This window comes from Giraffa tippelskirchi, chromosome 13 (genome assembly GCF_054371585.1).
Source record: "Giraffa tippelskirchi isolate mGirTip1 chromosome 13, T2T-mGirTip1v1.2.pri, whole genome shotgun sequence".
Lineage (NCBI taxonomy): Eukaryota > Metazoa > Chordata > Mammalia > Artiodactyla > Giraffidae > Giraffa > Giraffa tippelskirchi.
This window is the reverse complement of record NC_137287.1, coordinates 32,742,646-32,761,639: the sequence shown is the minus strand read 5'-3', so window position 1 is coordinate 32,761,639 and position 18,994 is coordinate 32,742,646. Positions and strand designations below refer to the sequence as shown.

The 18,994-nt window shown below is 44.7% G+C and overlaps 1 protein-coding gene across 7 annotated transcripts in view; it reads right to left on the bottom strand.

Moving 5' to 3' along the window:
* GRIN2A (glutamate ionotropic receptor NMDA type subunit 2A) overlaps positions 1–18,994 on the bottom strand; it is a 450,066-nt gene that overhangs the window by 69,408 nt on the left and 361,664 nt on the right. For all 7 annotated transcript variants that reach the window (XM_081559277.1, XM_081559275.1, XM_081559280.1 and 4 more), the window contains 3 exons: positions 17,871–17,996; positions 13,961–14,190; positions 999–1,159 (listed from right to left, as the gene is read on the bottom strand). In XM_081559277.1, coding sequence (XP_081415403.1) covers positions 999–1,159; positions 13,961–14,190; positions 17,871–17,996 — 517 coding nt within the window. The remainder of the gene's footprint in view (positions 1–998; positions 1,160–13,960; positions 14,191–17,870; positions 17,997–18,994) is intronic.

The window sequence follows — 18,994 nt, the reverse complement described above, 5'->3', positions numbered from 1 at the left end:
ATGCCTGGTAGAACAGCCAAGGGAAAGAAGCAGCGTGTTAATCTGCAAGGAGAATACACTGCGGCCCATTTTACTTGTCCAAATTCCTGACAGCTGAGATGGTCCACCTAAGTTAATTTTCTGGATAAGCAAAAATTTCCTCTTTAAATAATCCCATCATTTAAAACAGAATTATTTTTAATGGAACCCTTTCAAAAACACATTTCACACATCCCTGACTTTTCAAAAAGTTGAAGAGTCCATGGAATAGAATTTAACCTTTACACCAAATAACACTAGCAATTAGGTTCCATTTCAGCACCAGGCACTATCTGAAATGCTTTACAGTAAATTTCCTCTTAATCCTCATAAAAGCCCTACGAACTAGGTCTTATCATTATTCCCACTTTACGTATGAGACTGAGGGTGATTGATTAACTGTCCGAGGTCATAAAACTAGTCTTCTGTTTACAGCCTCAGTTATTTCGCATCTGCTGTTTTCCACAATGCCAACAGGTAGACGAGAATGTTCACTGTACCTCTAGAGAGACTGAGTTCCCACTGCTTTCCTCTCCATATTTCCTTTCTCCTTCCTCAATGTGACACTCTGGTTTCTACAGAAGGCTACACCTCATAAACCCCTACCTAAAATCAGATTAAAAATCGATAGTACTTTGTTTTCACCACTTGATATAAACTCCATCTCCTTAGATCTTCCTATGGCTAAAATAATCCCACTGAGTTGGGCCAACTTCTTTATCAGTTTAAGAGATCCCACTGGTTCTCTGCATTTCAAAGTGTCCTGGATTTGCTTTTTGCTTAACACAACTCAGAAGGAAGGCTGCAATTTTCATCAGATTGACAAAAAAAAAAAAAGCAGCCCTCAGCCAGGGGCCTCCTTGACCTCCAGCTCTTGAGAAAGTACCACACGGAAGCAGACAAGCCCCGAGGCGTGCATTCATTGTCTGTAAGGCGTGTGGACGGGCAGGCCTGCAGAGCAAAAGAAAAACCATGCTTACCCTGTTTTCAAGCTGACCAAGGCGTCCTCGACTCCCTTCTGGTTAAATTTGGTCATGTACTGATGCATGTAGGGGTAGTTGTTCCGGATGTTTCTCTCCGTACTGCCATTGGGCACTGTGCCAAATCGAAAGGGCGGGGAATAGTCATGAGGTCTCTGAAACTGCAGAGAGACAGATAGAGAAAGAGAGCAGGAGGAGAAAGAAGAGTCAGCCATCCTTCTGCCTTAAGTCAGGAGTCAAACATCGGCAAGCATTAGCGCAGGACAGAAGAAACCCATTCATTTTTGTGCTTCCTTTCTGCTTAATCACACCTTCCAGTTGTCTGGGAGCTCCAGGAAGTCAGAAACAGAGTCTGCCTTGTTCCTTACCGTTCCCCGGAGCCCAGCACAGGGCCCGGCTGGGTGTGCAATAGATGCCTGTTGGATGGCATTTTTAAGTCCCATTACGGAGAATGGCCTAGTGGTAGGGACACAGGGAGAACCCAGGAAATGCTAGTTGAGCTGGACTTAATGCATGACTTTAGTTCATTCATCAGTTTTACAGTGAAATTGTCTGAGATCCTCACCAGTCACTCCTGTCTCTGGACTCCATTTACAATTCCTCCCAATACATTCCATCAGAAGATGATGGAGGCGAGCAGAATTTGCCATCCCCAAATATGCCTCTTTGGCATATGGATTTTGGGGCTGGTCATGTGTTTTTTTTTAAGATAGAGCAGACACAGGAGAAACTCTGAAAACTGAGTCCAAGTTAACCTTTTTGGAAGATGCAAAAATCTTACATTTATAGGGGAGTCTTCCTCTCTGTAACCTGGAAGAGGAAGATGACTAAATATCTAAAACTCTTATCAGTGGAGAAGGCAGTGACTTAAATCTGCATCACAACCTGTACCCTTGCTTACTGTGCTTTTCCTGGTCACCTCCTGGAACTGACCTTCCTTTCCCGCTGCTGCACATCCCCAACCCTCACCACCCTACATCTTTCTTACGTCTTCAGCTGAAGATAGAGTTTAAGCTGGTGGTTTGGGCTCTTTTAGGGAGTTACTCAGTTTTCTTGGGTATCTCCCATATATACAGGAGGTATACATGTTTTTCTCCTGTCAATCTGTCATTTTTTTTTATAGGGGGTGAAGGTCTCAACCAAGAACCTAGAAGAGTAGAGGGATGGTCATTTTTCTTCCCTTACAATGATTCTGTGTTATCATTTACTCATTCTCTAGTCATCATTCATTCATTCATCTATTCATGCCTCCAGGCAGGCAGTACTTACTGAGGGCCTAAGACATCCCAAAGGCTTCCCTGGTGGCTCAGTGGTAAAGAATATGCCTATCAATGGCAGAGATACAGATTCGATCCCTGGGTTGGGAAAATCCCCTGGAGAAGGAAATGGCAACCCACTCCAGTATTCTTGCCTGGGAAATCCCATGAACAGATGATCCTGGAGGCTACAGTCCATGGAGTCACAAAAGAGTCAGGCACAAGTTAGCAACTAAAACAACAACAACCCATCCCAGGCACAATGGCAGGCGCTTGAGCTGGAGTCCAAACTAACCATTAGCTTCCCAGGCATACCCATGTCCAGTATGGCTCCTGAGCCTCTGTAAGGGCTCACTGTCTATACTCCCCTCATCTTCCCTGATTGGCTGAGACTGTCTGTTCAGAACAGTCCCACTTTGATCATGTGGTTATTTTTTTTTTCATTCTGTTTATGCTGTGTATTACATCAACTTACTTTCATATGTTTCATCACCCACACATTCTTGGGATAAATCTCATTTGGTCATGACATCTTATTCTTTTTATATGCCCCTGCTTGATTTGGTTTACTAGTATCTTGGTGAGGATTTTTGCATCAATATTTTTAAAAGATGTAGAGAACAAACGTGTGGACACCAAGGGAGGATGCGGAGGGTGGGATGGATTGGGAGATTGGGATTGACATATACATGGCACTATGTATGAAACAGGTGACTAATGAGAACCTGCTGTAGAGCACAGGGAACTCTGCTCAGTGCTCTGTGGTGACCTAAATGGGAAGGAAATCCAGGGAAGTGGGGATATATGTATACATATAGTTGATTCACTCTGCTGTGCAGGAGAAACTAAGAGAACATCGTAAAGCAACTATGTGCTTGGCCTCAGTCGCTCAGTCCTGTCTGACTCTTTGTGAGCCCATGGACTGTAGCCCACCAGGCTCCTCTGCCCATGGAATTTCCCAGGCAAGAATACTAGAGTGGGATGCCATTTCCTACTCCAGGGGATCTTATGACCCAGAGATCAAACCCATGTCTTGCATCTCCTGGATTTAACCTCCTGCAGGCAGGTTCTTTACCACTGAGCCACCTGGGAAGACCCAAAACAACTATACTCCAATTTAAAAAAATAAAAGATATTGGCCCATCATTTTTTTCCTTGTGATATCTTTGTTTACTTTAGTATCAAGGAAAAATACTGGCTTCATAGAATAAGTTAGGATCTGTTCCCTTACTCTCTGTTTTTCTGAAGAGTTTGAGAAGGATTGGTGTCAATTCTTCTTTAAACTGGTGAAATTTACCAGTGAAGCTGCCTGGTCCTGAATTTTTCCATTCTTTAAAAAAATTTTTTTATTGTAGTGGAGTTGATTTACAATATTGTGTGAGCTTCTGGTGTACAGCAAAGTGATTCAGTCATACATACATATTCTTTTCCATTATAGTTTATTACAAGATGTTGAACATAGTTCCCCGTGCTATACAGTAGGACTTGCTGTTTATGTTTTACATATAGTAGTTTGTATATGCTAATCTCAAACTCCTAATTTATCCCTCCCCCAGATACGCCAATTTGGCATGTGAATTATTTTGAGCTGAAGGCATTCGAGATCCCATGGGTTCAAGAGAAACTTTTCCCCTTCCCTTAAAGAATTTAAATTGGGGGCCTTGCCCATAAGAAGAGTGATTATCAGAAATAACATTTTATGACCTATGACAGGCAAACATTTAATTACTGAACATCTGCTCTTCTCATCAGCCTGTGAATCACCCACCTCCCTCTACAGCCCCAGGCTCCTACTCTACTCCTTAGCTTGGCATGGCACTTCTTCCTGATTTTATCTTTCTGTTTATCTTTCTGTCTCTGAACCTCTAGTGTAAGGCAGCAGGGGGTGGGAGGGGGTTCCTCTGCATTCAAAATTAAATTACATTTTCTCCTGTTTGTCTGTCTCACATCAATTTAATTCTAAGACCAGGCAGAAGAATCCAGAAGGAGAGAGAAAGGTTTTCTTCTTCTCTGACATCTGCTCATACCTTCAGTGTTTGGGGTAATCTAATCAGATTAGGCATCTAGAGAACTGGGTTGAAGTCCTGGAAATACAATTAAAATCTAGAGACAGCACAAGGCAATGATTGCAAGTGTGAGCTCAGCTTCACAGGTTCCAAAATCAGGTTCAGTCCCTTACGGACTGTGGGGTCTTAGAGAAGTCACTTCCCTTCCTACTGCTTCCACTTATTTCCTGTCTGCAGAGTAGGAAACTCACCAGTACTTCCCTCTTGGAGTCAATGGGAAGATCTAAAACTACAATGTTTGTCAAGTAATAAGGATAGTGTCTAGAACAGAAGAAGCACTCACAAAATAAAACTGTTCATAGCTAGTGGTAGTGGGAAGCTGCTGTATAGCACAGGGTGCCCAGCCTGGGCCTCTGTGATGACATAAAGGGGTGGGATGAGGGGGTGGGAGGGAGGCTCAAAAGGGAGGAGATCTATACATATAATTACAGCTGATTCGTCTTGTTGCAAGGCAGAAATCAACACAACATTATAAAGCAATTATCTTCCAATTAAAAATGAATTAAAAATTTTTTAAATAAAAAAAAACTCTTACTTTTCCTTTCTACCATCATCCTGGTCAAAAAAACAAAAACAAAAAAAAGGAACCTGGATCTCATTTTTTATGAAATATGGAATTCTGGAACGAGAAAGTGATGATAATATGACTTAACACTTTTTGAGGACTTGGCTGGGGCCAGCAGTGTGCCAAGAACGTAACAAATATTGTCTCATTTAATACAACAACCCTGTGTGTGTGTTAGTAGCCCAGTCTCGTCCGACTCTTTGAGACCACATGGACTGTAGCCCGCTCGGCTCCTCTGTCCATGGAATTCTCCAGGCAAGAGTACTGGAGTGGGTTGCCATTCCCTTCTCCAGGAGATCTTCTTGACCTAGGAATCGAACTCAGGTCTCTTGCATTGGCAAGCAGATTCTTTACCATCTGACCCACGAGGGAAGCCCTAAAACAACTCTGCCAGGTAGCTAATCTTCAAGGCTTTGTTTCACAGATAAGGAAACCAGGGCTCAGGAGGTTACATGACCTTCTTGAGATTGTTGTTGCTGTTCAGTCACTAAGTCATGTCTGACTCTTTGTGACCCCATGGACTGCAGCAAGCCAGGCTTCCCTGTCCTTCACCATTTCCTGGAGTTTGCTCAAACACAGGTCCATTGAGTCCGTGATGCCATCCAACCATCCCATCCTCTGTTGTCCCCTTCTCCTCCTGCCCCCAGTCTTTCCCAGCATCAGTGTCTTTCCCAATGAGTTGGTTCTTCACATCGGGTGGCCAAAGTGTTCTTAAGATTACACACCTTGTAAGCAGCCCTAAGGTCTGTCTTATCATTCCTCCTGGACCCTCACTAGTGATCTCTCGTCTTTAAGAGGTAAGGACCTTGAAACCCAGAGGAAAGGACAGCCAATGAACCTCTGGCAGCACCAGGGCTGGGGTCCAGAGTACTCTCAGATTCCCGGGCCAGCACGTCTTCCACGGAACTGAGAGCTGCCCAAGGAAGGGTCAAAGTTTATCCCAGGGTAAGGCCCGTGGAAACCATTATTCCTTTTCCCAGACTCACACTTCATGTCACTGTTAATTAAAATTTCCAGCTGCAGATCATCCCCCTTAAATTAGGCATGCTGCTGTCTAATAAGCAGCCGTAACCAGACTGGGGGGAAGTAGCCATATATTGTCCAAATGAGATCCTCCTGCTGGGAGCCTTGCGTTGGGAGTGTGTGTGTGTGTTTGTGTGTTTGCACAGATGACAGAATGCTCTTTGCACTCAGTCAGGCAGGCGGCGTCACAACCCATCACCTAGGAGGGGGAAGCACTAGCCCAGCACACTGGCACGGAAGCTGTCTGCTCAGGGACACAGAGGCAGCGGCTCTGCTCATAAATCTAGGCATTGTAGCAGCCGCTCCCAATCTCCTGAGACGTCGATGGCCTATTTGCCTAACTGCCTTCCCCTTCACTCACCATCTGTAGCTGAAGAGGCATGCAGCTCTTTGAGATCCTTTCCTTCTTTGCCTTGGTTTGCAGAACAATAGAGAGGGAGTCCGCCTCGGGGATGAATTTCTACACTTCTCTGGCCTTGACTGTACCATCACCCACTCTAAACTCAGCCCAGCACCCAGATGGAGGAACCTTTTCCTGCTCAACTAAAGGCTGTCAAACTTTTGAAAGCATGACTCATGATACATCTTCCATCTCTGCCCTGCATACACACACACAGGTACCACATCACAGTATGCTTTCTACCTAGGATTATCCTCTAATGTCAGCCATGGTGAACTACCTTTTTAATGGCCACAATCTGTAAATTAATGTCATGACTCCCGAAAGTGTCCTGACCTACGATGTGAAAAATAGATAGGGGCAAGGATAACTCATTGCAGGAAGCCCAGGGCCTAGTGTTAAGGGCACCCTCTGTGTTTCGTCAGTTCAGTTCTGTCCCTCATTTGCAACCCCATAGACTGCAGCACACCAGGCTTCCCTGTCCATCACCAACTCCTGGAGCTTGCTCAAACTCACATCCATCGAGTCGGTGATACCATCCAACCATCCCATCCTCTGTGGTCCTCTTCTCTTCCTGCCTTCAATGTTTCCCAGCATCAAGGTCTTTTCCAATGAGTCAGTTCTTCGCATCAGGTGGCCAAAGTATTGGAGTTTCAACTTCAGCATCAGTCCTTCCAATGAATATTCAGTGACTGATCTCCTTGCAGTCCAAGGGACTCTCAAGAGTCTTCTCCAACACCACAGTTCAAAAGCATTAATTCTTCGGTGCTCAGCTTTCTTTACAGTCCAACTTTCACATCCATACATGACCACTGGAAAAACCATAGCTTTGACTAGATGGACCTTTGTTGGCAAAGTAATGTCTCTGCTTTTTAACATGCTGTTTAGCCTGGCCATAACTTTTCTTCCAAGGAGCAAGTGTCCTTTAATTTCATGGCTGTAGTCACCATCTCCAGTGATTTTGGAGTCTCCAAAAATAAAGTCTGTCACTTTTTCCATTGTTTCCCCATCTATTTGCCATGAAGTCATGGACTGGATGCCATGATCTTAGTTTTTTGAATACTGAGTTTTAAGCCAGCTTTTTCACTCTCCTCTTTCACTTTCATCAAGAAACTCTTTAGTTCTTCTTCTCTTTCTGCCGTAAGGGTGGTGTCATCTGTGTATCTGAGGTTGTTAATATTTCTCCCGGAAATCTTGACCCCAGCTTGTGCTTCATCCAGCCCTGCTTTTCCCATGACATACTCCATATGTGTTTCTTACAGGAATGGATTTCCAAGGTAACTTTCTTCCAGAGAGTTCCAAATGCAAAAGAAACAAATGTGGGCTCCAGCCCAAGAAGAGGTGCTGTAGAGGTCTCCCCCATCAACAAGATCACGCGTGTTCATGCTAAGTTGCTTCAGTTGTGTCTGACTCTTTGCGAGCCTATGGACTGTAGCCTGCCAGGTTCCTCTGTCCATTGGATTTCCCAGGCAAGAATATTGGAGTGGGTTGCTATTTCCTACTCCAGAGGATCTTCCCAACCCAGGGAGCGAACCCATGGCTCTGTGTCTCCTGCACTGGCAGGCGGATTCTTTACCACTGAGCCACCTGGGAAGCCACATGCTTCCGGATGTAGCATCAAACTGCCCTGGCCCTTAAGAGGGAGCAGAGGCTCAGAGGCCTCCATTCAAACAATGAGGGTGGTGAACGAGGCTCACCCAGCATGACTCCATGAGAACACGTTCATGGGCTCCTCCGCAAGGTCCATTCCCTGAACTCCCTCTATCGCTGACACAAAAGGCAAACTCGGTGCAATAACATTCCAGACCCAGAAACAAGGGATGGTTCGAATCAGGCAGTGGTGATGGTCAAGAGGAGGGGAGGAGACGAAGGAGCGGGGAGAGGCAGCAGAGAGGGGCTGGAGGCGGGGGGTGGGGGGGTAAGGGAAGAATTAACATTTATAATAGGATTACCTGCCATGTAGAAACACAAGCTGGAATCAAGATTGCCAGGAGAAATATCAATAACCTCAGATATGCGGATGACACCACCCTTATGGCAGAAAGTGAAGAAGAACTAAAGAGCCTCTTGATGAAGGTGAAGGAGGAGAGTGAAAAAGTTGGCTTAAAGCTCAACGTTCAGAAAACTAAGATCATGGCATCTGGTCCCATCACTCCATGGGAAATAGATGGGGAAACAGTGGAAACAGTGTCAGACTTTACTTTTTTGGGCTCCAGAATCACTGCTGATGGTGACTGAAGCCATGAAATTAAAAGACGCTTACTACTTGGAAGGAAGGTTATGGCCAACCTAGATAGCATGTTTAAAAGCAGAGACATTACTTTGCCAACAAAAGTCCGTCTAGTCAAGACTATGGTTTTTCCAGTGGTCATGTATGGATGTGAGAGTTGGACAGTGAAGAAAGCTGAGCACCGCAGAATTGATGCTTTTAAACTGTGGTGTTGGAGAAGACTCTTGAGAGTTTCTTGGACTGCAAGGAGATCCAATCAATCCATCCTAAAAGAGATCAATCCTGGGTGTTCATTGGAAGGTCTGATGTTGAAGCTGAAGCTCCAATACTTTGGCCACCTCATGCGAAGGGTTGACTCATTGGAAAAGACCCTAATGCTGGGTAGGATTGGGGGTGGGAGGAGAAGGGGACGACAGAGGATGAGATGGTTGGATGGCATCACCGACTCGATGAACATGGGTTTGGGTAGACTCCGGGAGTTGGTGATGGACAGAGAGGCCTGGCGTGCTGCAATTCATGGGGTCGCAGAGAGTCGGACACGACTGAGCGATTGAACTGAACTGAACCTGCCATGTGCCAGGCACGGTGTGAGGATTATCCCTAATCCTCATATCAACCTTGCCAGAACTATCAGGAAATTAGGCCATGGGGAGATGGATGCTCTGAAGGCCATACAACTACTATATGGCAGGTACAACTGCTATATGGTCAGGATTTGAACCGAGATTCGTTTGACTCCTATGGTGTTGCTTTTTCCACTACAGCAATCTGTCTCCCAGAGACATATTTCTGCAACCATGGTAACACCCAACGTTTTGAAAAGGGTCGCCACCAACATTCCAACTTCTTTAACAATTTCGAGGGGAATAAATTCCCCTATGTATAATTTAACCCCAAGGTCATCTGAGCACACCATGGTCATCTGAGCACACCATGGGCTCCAACAGCAAGCACTAACACTGCAAATGGCTGAAAAGTATTATAAACCTGAGTTGTTACATAGATACTCATGATTAAAACAAACAAAAAATAAACACACTTGCATATAGTATTAAAATAAATTGATTCAATATAGATTTTTATTTTGCAGAATTTCTTGGTGTATTTTCCATTAATCTTCTGGGAGCAGTTAGCGTATTTACTTCAGGAATTTTGCTGTTTATTTAATTGTATCAAACATTTAATTAAAAGAGCTATCTGCTTGCTGCTAACACTCTGAGCATGGAAGCTGAGCTGTGTCTCATGAGGATACAGTATCTGTTACTAGGTGTTTCCAAGTCAGAGAAGGTCAGTTGAATTATTAGTGGTTCTAATTAGTTTTCCCACAAGCAGTCATGTTATTAGACCTAAAACAAGGTACCAAGGGATTTTTTTTTCTCCTTGCTATTGAAAATAGCATCAAAAAGTAAAATATGCTGCCAACTATTTTCTTTTTTAAAAATGTGTTTATTTAATTTACTTGGCTGTGCCAGGTCGTAGTTGCGGCATGTGGGATCCAGTTCCCTGACCAGGGATTGAACCCAGGCCCCCTGAACTGGGAGCACAGAGTCTTAGCCACTGGACCACCAAGTAGTCCCTGCATATCCGACTCTTTGAAACCCCATGGGCTGTAGCCCACCAGGCTCGTCTGTCCATGGGATTCTCCAGGCAAGAATACTAGAGCAGGTTGCCATTCCCTTCTCCAGGGGCTCTTCCTGACCCAGGGATCAAAACTAAGTCTCCTTCAGCTCTACTACTGAGCCACCAGGGAAGTCCAAAGAAGTCCCTACTGATTATTAATACTTTCTTGAAAAATTTTCTCATCCAGAACATGGTTTCCCACTGCTTCCAATGTTCCTCTGGTCACTTATTCTAGGAACTATACATTTGCTCCCATATATGGTGTAATTGGATCTGTAGAGGATTTCACTGGCTATGGGGAACATTCTCACTGGCAGCTTCCTTTTATCCTCACAGCAACTATGACTCTCAAATATTCAGAGAGGAGCTAGGAGGCACAGGAAGGTTACACAACAATAAAGGCATCACACAGCTGGTACATGGCAGAGAGGAAAAGAAACCCAACTTTCTTGACTCCAAGTAGATGGCTTTCTCTGCTGCCCCCCCAGATACACTTTAGGTGAGCCATACACTTAAGGGCTTCCCCGGTAGCTCAGACGGTAAAGCAACTGCCTTCAACGCGGAAGACCCGGGATCGATCCCTGGGTCGGGAAGATCCCCTGGAGAAGGAAATGGCAACCCACTCCAGCATTCATGCCTGGAGAATCCCATGGACCGAGGAGCCTGGTGGGCTACAGTCCATGGGGTCGCAAAGAGTCGGACATGACTGAGTGAGTTCACTTTCACACTTAAGGTGAGCCAAGGAATTGAGTGAACACGACTTATGAAGGAAGAGCTCCAGGAGAAATCAGAAAGGAAATAAGGGAAGGAGGTTAGGGAAGGGGAGGAAGCCAGGCAAGGGTGTGACTATGGACAAATCTTAACATCAGCCGGAACCCACAGGGAGCTCGAGAGTAAACTGCACCTCGGAGTTTGCCCAGAAGCAATAGAGCAGCTGGCTTTCATACTCTCACACTGGTTGGTCACTGGTTCCGGGAAGATTGATGCTTTCTAATGGCAGTGCTGGAGAAGACTCGAGAGTCCCTCGGACAGCAAGGAGATCAAAGCAGTCAATCCTAAAGGAAATCAACCCTGAATATTTATCGGAAGGACTGATGCTAACGTTAAAGCTCTGATACTTTGGCCACCTGATATGAAGAGACAACTCACTGCCAAAGGCCCTGATACAGGGAAAGATTGAGGGCAGGAGGAGAAGGGGGCGATATAGGAAGAGATGGTTGGATGGCATCACAGATTCGATGGACATGAGTTTGAGCCAACTCCAGGAGATGATGAAGGACAGGGAACCCCGGTGTGCTGCAGTCCATGGGGTCACAAAGAGTCAGACATGACTTAGCGACTGAACAACAACAATAATATCCAGGCATCTACCATTTTGCTGCCGCAAGAGAATCACCCTCTGAAGGTCCCTGAGCCTTCATCAGCAAAGGTGAGCCTGGGCACTCAGAGCCGGATAAGGGATCCAAGGAGCCCCAGATGGGGTGCCCACAGCGCCCAACACACCATGCCTTTCTCACTCAGGTAGCAAGTGTGCGCTGAGCATCCATCAGTGCCAGGGAACCCTGCCACCTCCTTCCCCCAAGTCAATTTTAATCTCATCAGCATTCTTTCCTTTACAGCACTTACTCCTGCCTGGAATTTCCCTGTCCATTACATTTACTCAGGTGTGGTTTATTTTTTCCTACTGGAATTTAAGTTTCACAGGAGCACAAGCCCAGGCTGCCAAGTTGACCACGGTGACCAGGAAGATTCTCCCAAGAGGTGGAAGTTCCCCAATAACCTGAAGTCCAGGAGAAGCCAACCGTGAGAATAGCGGGGGAAGAAGATTTCAGGCAGAGGACCTGACAAGTGCAAGGGCACTGTGGTGGAAACACACTTGGATGCTTAAGGGACAGAGAGGGGGCCTCCGTGAGCTAGAGGGAGGGGACACACGGAGATGGGCCAGCTTGCGCAGGGCGTTGTCACCATGATGAGGAGAGTGGCATTCACTCAAGTGGCCTTTCTGACGGGGAGCCATCAGAGAGGCCAACGACTCCCGAGGGTGATGGTGCGTCTGTGAAGGTGACTCATCCCAGCACCGCCCCTGCCCCACCATCTCTCTGATGACAGGCCTCTCTGCGCTTCGTTCAACCACCCTGTAAGTCACGGATAAGCTGTTAAAGGCTCTTCATGGGCTGATTTTCTATTCAGCGGTCTGCTGATGAATGCCAAAAGGATATATGTAGCCTTACGCCAACAAGACATGATAGTGAGGCTTTATAAAGAGACAAATTATACTCGCACACAAGACAGAAAATCTTTGCAGCGCAGCAAGTCCCCACACTGCTGAGCTTAGCAAGTCAGGGTCTGCTTCCTGAGACTAAAATTTCAATAGAAGGATGTACCCAGTTTACCTCCTTTCTTCCTCCCTGTGCATTTCTGAGTAGCTACTCCCACCCCACAACCCTCGTTCCATGGCACTGGAGAGTGGAGAGAGCAGGTGTTAACACTCCTGTCTCCCTGGTGGTGGGAAGCTAGGACACGCGAGGGAGGCCTGGAGCTGTAAGTGGAACTGGTGGGAAGGGAAAAATCGGTCCTGTATTCCTTTTGCATCTCTTGAAGAAATTTCAGGTGAGTCAGGAGTGCTGGCGATGGGCTGATTGGTTATGTGGTAAAAAGGAGCTGTCAGTTTTGTATCTGGGCAGGGCTCAGAGAAGGGCTTCGCTGGTTGCTCAGCAGTAAAGAATCCGCCTGCCAGTGCCGGAGACTTGGGTTCAATCCCTGAGCCAGGAAGATACCCTGGAGGAGTAAATGGCTACCCACTCCAGTATTCTTGCCTGGAGAATCCCATGGACAGAAGAGCTTGGTGGGCTACAGTCCATGAGGTCACAAAGAGTTGGACACAACTGAGAATGTGTGCAGGGCTTAGAGAGGATTTCTGTTTTCAAGTCAGAGATGAAGAATCCAAGGCAAGGAGCATGAGAGACTCATACAAAGTCACAGAACTGGGAGGTACCTGTAGCCGAGAGCTTCACCCAAGATTCTCCTGGTCCAAGGTTAATGGATCTTCCTCACCATCGTCCTCTCCATGACAAGATGAGTGAATTCACTTAGTCGTGTCCGACTCTTTGCGATCCCATGGACTGTAGCCTACCAGGCTCCTCCGTCCATGGAATTTTCCAGGCAAGAGTACTGGAGTGGGGTGCCATTGCCTTCTCCAGGGGATCTTCCCAACCCAGGGATCGAACCCAGGTCTCTCACATTGCAGGCAGACGCTTTACTGTCTGAGCCACCAGGGAAGCCTCTGCTGTGACGTGAGTCACAGAGCTCAGAAAGCATCATCAACACAATCATGTAAATATGAGGGATGACTACCGGGGGAAATTATGTTTCCAAATTAGATTTGGACTTTTTAAGACTTAGGAGAGCTAACCTTAAGCTTCTGTTCCTGAAACCTTTCAAAATATGCCCAATGGAGTTAACAGGAAAAGAAAATCCCCCTAGGTTTGTGCTTTAAAGTTGATGATTTGGGTGCTGGGAGCCTGCATTTATTTCCTCTGTTGTTCAGTCACTCAGTCATGTCCGACTCTTTGTGACCCCATGGACTGCAGCACGCCAGGCCTTCTTGTCCTTCACCATCTCCCAGAGTTTCCTCAAACTCAGGTCCATTGAGTCGGTGATGCCATCCAACCATCTCATCCCTAGTGGCCCCCTCTCCTCCTGCCCTCAGTCGGCTCTTGGAAAACTCACTGGAAAACATCCTCTGAGCAGGGAACACTTAAGATTAACTCCTCAGGCAGAGACAAAAGCAAAGTGACCTTACCTTTTTGTCACTGAGGCCAGTCACTTGGTCCACAAACTCCTCCTGGATCATGAAAGCGGCCAGGTTGGCCGTGTAGCTGGCCAGGAAGATGACGGCAAAGAAGGCCCACACGGACACCATGATCTTGCTAGTGGTCCCTTTAGGGTTCTGGACAGGCACGGAGTTGTTGAACACCAGGCCCCAGAGGAGCCAGATAGCTTTTCCAATCGTAAAAGAAGGCCCATGGGGTGCTGCAAATGACAAGAAGGACATTCTCAGCGCGTCCTCAAAACACACACTTGGGAGTGTTTAACACTGTGCACTGGCTCCAGCAACCCTGAAGGCTGTCAGAAGACAGTGTCCCGGGACCACAACCACGAGTTCTTTTTTCTCTAAAAGTTAGCATTCTTCCCACATTTCTATATTGCTGACTTTTTGCCACATTTCTTAAAAGAAAAGGAGAGAAAGGAAGACAGAGAGAGAGGGAGGGAGGGAGGTAGAGAAGGGAGAGAAGAAGGAAGGGAAGAAGCAAGAAAGGAAGGAAGGAAAGAGGAAAGGAAGAAAGAAAAATTTATGAAGGAAGGAGGAAAGAATGAAGGAAGGGAGGGAAGAAGGAAGAAAAATTGTTATGAAAATGCAGGGCTTGAATTAGAAGTAGTGTTATGACCCGTTTTAAATGTGGATTTGATTTCCTTTTGGGGGTACACGGACGGCCTTACAAAAAACAGGTGCGTATGGGCTGATTCGGTATGCATGGGTTGTGATATCGTATAAGAACCATGCAATTCACAGGGACTGATGTTTGATATTCTAATCTGATTGTCCCCAGCAATGGCTCCTGTTCAAACTCAGATGTAAGATGTGCACAATGTAGAAATTAAACCAAACTAAAACGCCCTCCAAATGGAGACATTAAGGAACAGAACAATAGCGCTTAATTCTCCTAACACTTCACAGATGGGAGACATTTGGTTGCAGGGTCATTGAAAATGAACTCTGATATCACAGCACTTCTTCTCCCTCTGCGTATTCTTAAGATTCTTAGTGTTCCTTGCAACAGACTTAACTAAAGAGGCAGAACAATATGCCAGCATTTATTGGGGAGGAGATTATGCAGGCTGTAAAACACACATGTTAGAGCTTTCAAGCTGTTTTTGTGCAAGGGAGAAAAAAATCAATTTATGCCCTCATTTCATGGGGAAAAATGTCTTCCTTTAACAGAAGGTTAATTTTTATGTCATTTAAGTAAATGAAGATATGAAAAAATGATCTACTTAGACTTCAGTTGGCGATGCATGTGGAGTGGGCAATAAATAAAAGAGGCAGAAGTGAATCCAGACTGATGGACGTTATGAAGTTCTAGGCAGAGAGCCTAACTAGGAATCAGGCTTTCTGTACATGGAGGGCAAACTCAGGCTATAGCAGTACTTACAATATCCATATACAACACATTAAAGAGAAGGCAACTAATTCTATTATCCTCAATCTCAAGCTCTCTGCTTTCTCTTTGCCTCATTTTATGAACTTCTGGGCTGATACCCAAGAGGCTGAGAACTCTTTGCAAAAAATAATTAGAGTCGATCCAGTCAACTCCACGAATGACTTAATTTTATTAGGGTTGCCTGTTGATCAGAAGTGACATCTATTTGGGAATCAGAAATGGGCAGTTGCAGGGTAGCCATCCAAGACGTTTAGGAATTCCTGATTAACTAGACTTTTCCTGGGTCATATAATTCCCCCTAAAGGATGATGAAATGTAACAGAAAACTATTTTGTGCAAGGAAATAAGTAGCTATCATTTCCTGAGAGTTTCTACGTGTGGATAAGCAGAAAACAAAAAGCCTCCAGGTGATGGGAGGGCTGGGGAATTTGCACGCTAGATTCCTTCCGTCACAAGTGTGTGCTTTGGCCAAAGGAGAATGTATTGTACGTGATAGCCTTTGGGTAGTATTTTATTAATATCTTCCAAGATACATTTCAAACGTATCTGTTCACCTCCATCTTCACCATCTCCATCCAAGCCCAAACCACTGTAATTCTTTCTCTTGGACACCTACAGCACCTTCCTTAACTAGTCTCCCTCTTTCCACATCATCTTGATAGATTGTTGCTGTTCAGTCGCTCAGTTGTGTCCAAGTCTGCAACCCCATGACCTGGGCAGCTTATATTGACTTTGATAAATAGAAAGTGACCTTTCTGCACTGTACAGGTGTGCAGTCTGCCTTTTCCCTGCCATCGTATTTTGGAGAAAGTCTGAAATTCTTACCACTGACTTCATCTTATACCACTGTCTACTTCACTTAGGTCTTTTCTGTTTCTTGGGGAGGTCAAGACTGATCCCGTGCCAAAGGCTTTGTATCTGCAGTTCCCTCTGCATGGAAGCCTCTTCCCTCAGGTTGGAATCCTTCTCATTCTTCAGGTCTCAACTCAAGCATCATCTCTTCCTGAAGCTCTGCCTTTCTCGACCATCACATTTAAGATGTGCTCAAATGGCAATCCACTCCAGTATTCTTGCCTGGAGAATCCCAGGGACAGCGGAGCCTGGTGGGCTGCCGTCTATGGGGTCGCACAGAGTCGCACACGACTGAAGCGACTTAGCAGCATATCCCATTACTTATTTTTTTCCCTTCCTCTTGAAAATTTACTACAATCTGTGATTATTCATGTATGCAGTTGACATATTAACTCCACAACTAAATTATCAGTTCCCCAAGGGTCAGGAACTCTCCATCCAATCTATCACATTACCCTCCTGCTCCAGTACCTGGCACTCAATAAATAATCATCAAATAAACACATGAATTCACACACAACACAAACTCTGATTTTGTAAACGTAAACATCTGCTCTCCTGCAATATGATCACTCACAGAAAACTGCCTCAGGACTCAGTCTGTTGGAAAGCTTCTTACTAGTTAATTTCATTACCTGTTTAGTGAAAGACTGGCAACTCTCCCACTTAAACACAACATGATTTTTTAGGGCATTTTTACTATGTTTGGTTGATGGAAGGTGATTTATGTGGTAATCACCACTCTTCAATGGTTTAGAAGTGAGAGGACTTCAATAAAACTAAGTTCCCAATAGATCCCCATGACCTGTTGGCTGTTTTCAACACTGAATCTTCCTAGTGGAAAGAACATAGGGCAAAGTGCCTTGTTTTTTTTAATAACTGTACCTTGAAGATCTGCTATCTTCCATCATCTAAAGTCATTTTTCAGGAAACAGATTTGGTCTTGGCATACTTCTGATACCATTTACTTAGAATGTGTTGTGCATTGAGAAAAATCCACTCAAAATTGTGTGATGTGTTTATGCATAAGGCTCAGGTGCGAGCCTCTTAATACGTTATAGCCAATGAATGCATCCCAATTCAATTTTCTGCTTACTGATTGTCACATTATCAAATACTAATGCACTAAAGTCAGGCATTTTCAAGAGGAAAATGTAACCAGGAAAAAATCACCATTTTATCATTATATTTATCATCAAATGAATGCAAGCACAATTCAGAAGTTTAGACAATGTTTTTAACCCAGATTCTATAAAACCATTTTCTTTGCATAGACCGAAGTTGAGACTCAACAGTGGTTTTAACATTTCTTTTGATGCACATTTTAAAAGCTAATTGCCAGAAAAAACTGTTTCAAATAAGCTTTCTCAACAAATACCAGCAGTTTTTACCTAACAACTACTGACTCCACATTATAGCAAGTTTAAAAATGTCTCACGTTCTAAGTTTTGTCCTTCTTTTCAGTTGAAAGGACTAACCCATACCTGGATGGCATTGCACGTAGAATTAATGACACAGCATCACTAATATGATGGTATAGCAAGGTAATGTAGGATCATGTGTTCTAAATCTGAAATCTTCACTGAAAGTCAATTAAATGGCATCAACTTTGAATCATGTATATGAAGGCAGCCTCACCTTTCCCTTTGGCTAGGTTTCTGTTGTATCCAACAGGACTGAAGTATTCAAAGACGAAGACAGCTATGGCAGAGACAATGAGCAGCATCACAAACATCATCACCCAGACGGAGGCGCTGAATGGTTCTGCAGATAAAAGAGGACAGAGGGATGGAGACATGATCAGTTAAGTGATCATTTACTCCTTCTCACAACCTGGGCAAGCAGGATGCCTAGAGGTCCATTTTCAGATTCACTGAGAAACTCCCTCTGGCATGAATGTCATCTTTCAAAAGAAGCTGTCATTGTGTCCTGTTTGACTCTTGGTGACCCCATGGGCTGTAGCCCACTAGGCTCCTCCATCTATTCTCCAGGCAAGAATGCTGGAGTGGGTTGTCATTTCCTCCTCCAGGGGATCTTTCCGACCCAGGGATTGAACCTGCATCTCCTGCATTGGCAGGCAGACTCTTTACCACTGAGACACCTAGGAAGCCCTTGTCATTGCTTATTCATACATTTAAATCATTCTCTACTCGACAAAATACTTGAGGTATTTTACAAGACTGCATACAACAGGATAAAAATAGAGAAGAGCATATGACATTTACAAACCAGGTCAAGGATAATAAACACAAAATATAATGATAAAACCAAGGGAGAAAGTTAAAATGCAAACAAAGAGGCCACAGGGTCGTAGGTAATTATAGCATCATCCAGGGAACCAAAGCTAAAGAGAAACAAGACTAGACTCGAATAGTCAACCATAACTCATTCTGTAAAAAAGCATGAGTTTTATTTTCATTTTTATCTTAACATGCTGGAGGGGTGATGTGCGGGGAATCCCAGAAGTAAAGGGAGAATTATAACCTGCAAGAAAAGGCCATAAAATTATGGGAGAGACAAGAATATTGGAAAGTCATAGTCTGCCCCCTCTGCTATTACTCTCTTCCTTTTACCTTCTGCGTCAGACAGATGAGATCTCTACAATTCAAAAATCTTGTTGAGGTTGGTAATGGGATTCAATGCAATTGAAAAGTCATTTGAGGATATTACAGTCACACAATAATTCAATGAGAACGCATCGCTTAAAGATAGAGGCAATGAGGTAGTAGATGGATGGATGGTTATTTCCTCTAAAAATAGTT